This window comes from Pangasianodon hypophthalmus, chromosome 12 (assembly GCF_027358585.1).
Source record: "Pangasianodon hypophthalmus isolate fPanHyp1 chromosome 12, fPanHyp1.pri, whole genome shotgun sequence".
Taxonomy (NCBI): Eukaryota; Metazoa; Chordata; class Actinopteri; order Siluriformes; family Pangasiidae; genus Pangasianodon; species Pangasianodon hypophthalmus.
This window is the reverse complement of record NC_069721.1, coordinates 10,005,663-10,013,163: the sequence shown is the minus strand read 5'-3', so window position 1 is coordinate 10,013,163 and position 7,501 is coordinate 10,005,663. Positions and strand designations below refer to the sequence as shown.

Below are 7,501 nucleotides of genomic sequence, written 5' to 3'. Positions count from 1 at the left end.
CGTCCTGTGCTAAAGAGGACCAAACCTAATTTTGGAATTATACAAGAGATCTTGATTTGGCTTGGATTTCAGTCACATGCACTCTACTCGAAATTACAAAAACTATGCTTGAGTCGAGCCACTGATTTAGCTTCCAGGAATTAATGGGTAATTTGTATGTGCATGTGTCCTCAACGTTGGTGCAAATGCTACAAGCTGCTTCAAATAATTATGTAAAATCACAGCCCGCTCAATTAAATGTTCACATTGCATGCTGTGTAGGTTTGAAAGACAGATTTTTTTTCGGTTATGTTTAATGAAAATTTTCAGTCACAAATCACTGTTACACCTTTTTGGCTGGCCCATTTACCCACTTATCAAGAACTTGTCTTTGAGTATGAAAAAATACTGGATGATGAAAAATACAAACTGATCAAGTAGATCAGATGTAATATACTGTAACTGTGGCACATTTGTGTTTTGCTAAAACCCCACCCCATGGGAACAAATCGAGTGTAACCTCATAATGAAACATTGTACTGTTAGCCATTGAATCTGGAATCAGTCCAAGCATCCTCCAGTAACCGCTTCATCATGAGTAAGGTAAAATGTAATAAAGCGGGCATCATGGTGGTTAGCACAATACACAGAGAAGTTCTTTGACGTTCTCTTTGATTTACAATGCAGTTTCACAGTTTGTTGATATCTATGCAGGGACATTAACCATTAACTAGTATGAATAGAGTACTCTCTTAAATCTTGGCAACTGTACCGCATGACGTTTCACCAATCCAAAACAGGGCTTTATCAGTTCTAAAGAACATGATACCAGGGTCTTGAATTTGAACTGGCATGAAATCACGTGGCGTAGATATGCTATATAAAAACGCCTTTTTTTCTGGCCTTTCTGATATGACTGTCTCATAAGATGTAGCAATATTGGTGCACTTTCTCGTTTTTTCTCTCTCTTTGTTTTGTTGTTACTGTTGAGTCTTGTTGCAGTTTTGACAAAAAGTTCCAATTAGGGTGACCATAATATTTTAAAGCTTTTCTCACATGTTTTTGCACCCCTTGTTCATGGATTAAGAGTAGGATTTCACATTATCAGCTGAGTGGTGTTGTGTCCTGATCATGTCTCACTTGTGTTAGAGTGACTAGTAGGAGTCAAATAGGAGTCAAATTACGTAACTATTTTATTTTCAGAAATTCTCGTGATGTGATTTCAAGATCGGCAAAGCTACAGCTGTATTCTTTTGAGCCAGGAGAAAATGATAGTCTCCTTACAATTTTTTAATCTCATATATATTCAATTTACTTTGGACTCTTTTTGAAAATCCCATGACATATCTTATAGTTTCTATCTGCACTGAGAGTACAACCAGGGCTCAGGATGGAAAAACAGAACTAAAAATAAGTGGAAAAAAACACAAAACTTATAATAATGATCTATAAATGTAATCTAGAGTATATCTATAATTTTTCAGCAATTTGTAATAGTAGACCCTTATAACTTTCACATATTACCTATTAAGCCTTTGGCGTGGCATAAATGCTAAAACTGAAATGAGAAAGCTTGCCATCAGGTAGAAGAACTTATTATAAGTGTTTACTGCTGTACCAAAATAAACCAGACATAGTTTAAAGACATACGTATTGAAAAGGGCTACTCAATAGACCAAATGCATACCATTTCTGAAATGTTGAACATGTTTTTTGGCTTCATTAACACTCTAATAGATTATATTTCTGTGCATCAACATGAACTGCCCAAGAAATAGGCCTATAGCTAAAGAAAATGAGAATGATGACCATAAGATCATCATACAAGCTCAGTCCCACATAGCTTCTAGGAAATAAAAGCTATCAAAAACACACATTACTGTGATAATCACATTCATTCCAGAGAGCTTTTGTCCCAGTTTTGAGTCTGTTAAAATGTTTTAGTTATCTCCAAAGAACTGTGTTGCCTCATACTGTCTGGGAATACTCAGGCACTGTTGGGAAATGCTCAGAAACAGAAAGAGTGGAAACAGCTCTGGAACATGTGAGAATGAATGAATCAGAGTACAGTACAGTACAGAGTCAAAGAACAGTGAATCAGAGTATATCAACTTTTTTACAGATTGCAAAGATAATTATCTCAAATAAAAATCTTAAACAAACATTGTTTTGTTTTGCTTATAAGAATCATGGTCACGGTGCCTGTTCCAGGAAATTGGTGTGTGGGAGCCAGTCCACCACAGGACACTGAAGAAACCAGAGAACCTGGAGGAAGCTGACATGGACACAGGGAGAACCCAGCTCAGGACTGAACCAGGAACACTGGCTCTGTGAGGTGGCAAATCTACCTGCAGTGCTGCCATAATAATAATAATAATAATAATAATAATAATAATAATAATAATAATATAAAGTGGAACTGTATTTAGACAAATGCAAATAACAAGAAATTATGTTATATAAAAAAAAAGATAAAAGTTTGGTCACTGGAGGATGATGTACAGAGTAAAGCTCTTACTCCTAGTGGATTCTCCACAATTGATCAAACCAGGAAATGCATTATAGTATCGGCTTGGCTAGTTATAAATCTGACATAACCACAGGTGTGGCATGGTGTGTCTGTACCATATAAATATATAGCTAGCACACCCAGGTTTTTAACAGACAAAAAAAATCTAACATAAAATTTGTGGTAGTGATTCCTTACTGAAATATTTTGATAACAGTGTATGTCTCACAGCAGGGCTCGTGAAATGAGGAACCTGTTCAAAACAAGATGCGTGGCCACTATGCTTGTTGGGCCACTGAACTTTGGTAAACCTTGTGGTGGTGAAAGTATTTTTACTTTTATTTCATGCTTTTGTTGAGAATGTTTATGCATTCAGCAAATGGTTTAAACTTTTTTGCCACACTTTGCTAAATATGACTTTTGTATTGTTGTTGCAGTTAACATGAACATTAACACTTAAAGTTGGTTTTGTATTATGTAAGACTGTAACCTAGGATTTCTGCTTCAGTTCATTTAGTTTATTTGTTCTATGCCTTAGTATGTGGTTCAGTTCCGGCACATCTTGTTTCCCAAGAAACACACTTAAATTTATGTTTTATGTCATGCTGCAAGTGAGGAGCTCAGAGATCCTATTAAAGAAACAGTGCAATAATCCTCAGAGCAGAATACAAGCCAGAGTATGCACAAGAGGCTGAAAAGAAAGGAAGTGTGAAATTTGCCACATCTGCTTTCAATATGGAGATATAGGTCAGGCTGTCTGCTCTTTAAGAGTTGTACACTATTTAAAATGTGGTTTGTAATTAATACAATGCCTCACGATTTATTTGTAATATGAATACCCATGTACTTTAATTTTTTGGCTAGTGGCTGGGGTTTAAAATTCGAATGAAATAGTAAATATATATTGGCATCCCAACAATGTTCCTGAAGGTGAGAAGGGAATGAAAAGAGAAGAGATGAAAAGTCTGATTTGGAAATGGGAAATGGTAGGTGGGGATATCCCCCCTCACGCACAATTTTCCTTACCAATTCATTTTTATTTGTACAGTGCTTTTAACAATAGACATTGTCATAAAGCAGCTTTACAGACATCTGGATGTAGATTTATATTTAGATATCTAATGAGAAAAACCAGAGTAGCAAGGAGAAACACGCACAGTGGCACAGTCATTCAGTCACTGGCAATGAGAAACCCCCCAAGATGACATGTGGAGGAAACCAGACTCAAAAGAGAACCCATCCTCTCATGGGTGACATCAGATAAAGTGATTATGGGATTATTATATTGTATGTACTATTATATTATGTATATTTACTACTCCAGATCCACCATAACCCTGGCCAGGGCAAAGATGTTACTGAAGATCAGGGAGTGACTGAAAGTAAACAATTTTGACTTTTATTCATGTGATAGTGCTTTTCAAGCAAAGCAACATACTAGTGCAGATAAATTCAGATTTTGAGCTGAGGGTTAAGAGCTTAATCAAGGGTCTAACAAAGGCTGTCTGGCAGTGTTGCCTCAGTATTAAAACTACTCCTATTCTACAGGGTGTCCCAAAAGTCTCCATTCATAGAGGACTGTGTATTGCATCACCACATCGGTTGTGCCTTCATCAGTGGATGTTTGTGGACCTCCTCTTCCCGGTTGGTCCACAACACTTCCAGTCTTTTTGAGTTTGTTAATAAGTTTGGCAACAGTGTTGTGTGTGATGTGCTTGCCATGTTTCCTGTTAAAGTTCATTGCGACCTTGCGAAAGCTTCCTGATCCAGCCATGACAATGATTTCAATACGTTCTCCTTTTGTCAAAGGCATTCTTAAAGGCTATCTGTAAAAATATAATATAAACTAAGTATTTTGGAATACATTTTGCTAAAAAAGTGTTAATTTCCCTTATGCATGGAGACTTTTTTGGACACTCTGTAGGTAGTAAGTGAACAAAAACAAGTGGAGGCTGTAACCAGATGCCTTTTCTCATTACAATAAGGAAAATATGCAGGTTGTAATCAGATACCTTGTTCTCTAATTAGAAGACATTTTTATACAGTACTTTTTTGTAGTTTAAGATTAAAGCTAAAATACTAAATTAGAGCCTTGTCTTAGAAATCTACAATCCTGCCCAGCAGAGATATGTATAGTTTACAGTGTCTGTAATTAGCCTGTACTGCCCACCCAGGCCTTCCCATTCACTTAATGCCAGCTGTGATCAGCTACACATGCAGCCGTGAAATAACATGTACTGTTTACTTAAAACAGATAAATTATTCTGTGTGTTTGGTAATTTAATTGAAATTAATTAAACTCCAGTTATATTAGTCTGATAACAAAAATTCTGATTCTTCTGATTCAACACACAAGCACACTTTGTACTTCATGTTTAAAGAGCTTTTTTAATGCAACTTGTGGTATTTTGTTCTTGGTCAACAAGCATAACAAACCATATAAATTATACTTCATATGTACTGGATAAATACATACAAACATATAAAAACTCACAATCAGCTTCATAACTTACTTTCAATAAATAGTATAACATTTAGCTGGTTTATATTAATAATTAATTTTTTAATTTTGTAGATTCATTGAATCCAGAAAAGTCTCTGAGATCATTTTGATGCAAAATAGTACTGTGATCTGGAAGTCCTTCTTTGCCTGTTCACTCTGTGTGAAGAGTCCCAAACAGCTTGTCCCAGTGAGTAAAGTATGGAGCGTAGTTGGCCTTGAACTTCTGGTGATGAAGGTCATGATGTGGAGCGCCTCCATACAGTCCAAAAGGAACAAGTCTGTGTGTGGCCCAGGGCAGGTCATACCCACAGTGGTCTTCAACTGACAGCCACATGTTCAGGATATGAAAGAGCATCTCAGTGAACGGGTGGCAGCCCAGCAGCATGGGGTTCATCGCCGCGAAGAGGCCGAGCGACAGCGTCTCCCAAGCACCCGAGTACTCTGTAGTGAGGGCGAAGGTGGACGTGTGCTTGTGGTGCACCTTGTGGAATGTGCGGTAAAGCCATGGCACCTTGTGATGCAGCATATGCCAGATGAAGTACTGGAAATCGAAGAGCAGCAAACAGCTCACCAAGTGCCTGATGACTTCAAGGAAACTGGGAGCCTCTGCTGGGTAGACGACAGGTCTCCAGTACCAGTGCAGCACGCTCAGCGGGAAGATGTACACAATGTGATTGTAGAGCGAGAGAGCCAGACAGGTCCACATCATCCTCAAAGTCACCGGTTTCTGCTGGATTTTGTATCTCCTCACCAGGTCCACTCTGGAGGACAGGAGGTCCAGAAGTACAAAAGGTAAACAGAAACTTAAATAGACTGTCAGTGAAAACAGCACAGGGAACAGGGGAGACCTTAACCAGGTCTCGTACTGTAGGATGCAGTCCCAGAAACCTTGGAGCTGAGACATTTCGCTTTGTGCCTGTGCGAGCTGAGATATGTTGCTCTGTGTCTGTGTGAGCTGCTGAGTTTTTAAATACATGTAGCCACACCCCCGGAAAGTCTTTTGCGAAGTGAATGGAAATTCCACCAGGAAACATTGAGACGTCAAAGTGCCTTTTATAACTTTTTTGCTCTCAGTGGATATTATGTCTGGAATTGCCTGGTCCTGCCTTGCCTTGATCCTTTTTTGAAACAGGAAGTTATGCAACATAAAAATGTAGACTTGGCATAGTTAATAGTTATTGTAGCTGGTGGTAGGCTACGTTTCTTCACAGTAAGTCTGTGTAGAGAACAGGAAATGACAAAATACATTATTTATAATACAATAAACTAAAAGTACTTTTAATAAACACTTATATAATTATAGTGAAAGTCTGGAGTGAAGTGTTTACTCACTTATAAAAGGCCAATATAAAGTGTAAACACAAAACTGGCTACAGCTTTACATAAAACCATAATGTTATACACTCTCAGAAAAAAAATGGTATAATATTGTAATTTTCCATCTCACTGAGGTTTTGCACATACTGTACATTTAAATCTTTACTATAAAAACTATGTTAGTCATTTACTTTAAATTATTTTTTAAAGGTGCACTATATCCAGGTGAAAGACTCATATAGGTACAAAATATGTATTCTTGTTAGTACACTTAGTACTACTTCTAGCATGTCTATAAGATCTGAGTGTATAAAATTACTGATCTAAGATATGTTGAACTAGCTATATGGCCTAAAAACTTCAGCAAGATTAAGTAAACTGTGGCAATGTGGAATCTGTTGCACAAAGCAGGCTAAATATCGCCACCTGTCGGATTTGATTATTATGTCCCATTTTTTTACATTTTGAAAAGTATTAGCTGCAGTATTGACAATCTGTAGAACAAAAAAGTAAGAAGACAACAGCTAATCCGTCATGTAGCTACCCATCTATAGCTAAACATGTGGACATTTACGTGGAGAAAGCTGTGTCAGGCTCTCTCCACCTTTTTTACTGTCCATTAGAAAATGAGACTTCTGGCTTTTTCAAGGCTCTAGACAATGTGTCTTATATCATTATTCTCTGACACTGTACAGACTGAAGGGAATAAGAAAAAACAGGATGAGGCACAAGCAGCACATATGCACAGCTGAGGAAAACCTTGTACTTGGCTCCCACCATTATGGTGATAATGGTACTATTGGTTGTGAAATTACAAGTGCCAAGAGTTATAAATGATGTCAGTGTCATAAAGGAGTCATGAATATCATAAAGGAATCTAAGGTCTTCCATATTAGATGCAATTCAGAGATTATCAACAGCCATGCCTACCTGACCGAGGCCTTGTGAGAAAACAACATCTCTGTGAGGTGGATAAGATCATCATATTTTCCTATTTAAGGCAGACTCGACAGTCTCCTGTTGTCAGCAATCAGACACCATTTACAGTGTGATTATCTATAAGACAAAGGACAAAATGCTGATAGACAATTACGATACGTAGCAGGCAGCCATCGATCAATAATGGACAGATAACAGATCTGTACACTGCACATTTTGGGATGGCTGGCACAAAGTTTCTGGCTGGTTCTGGT

The 7,501-nt window shown here is 37.6% G+C and overlaps 1 protein-coding gene across 1 annotated transcript; it reads right to left on the bottom strand.

Annotated features, from left to right (window-relative positions):
• Positions 1 to 4,849: 4,849 nt before the first annotated feature.
• On the bottom strand, positions 4,850 to 6,281 carry ch25h (cholesterol 25-hydroxylase). Its single transcript, XM_026914636.3, has one exon. The coding sequence runs from the start codon at positions 6,136 to 6,138 to the stop codon at positions 5,143 to 5,145; it is 996 nt and encodes a 331-aa protein (XP_026770437.2). The 5' UTR covers positions 6,139 to 6,281; the 3' UTR covers positions 4,850 to 5,142.
• Between the last annotated feature and the right edge of the window lie 1,220 nt (positions 6,282 to 7,501).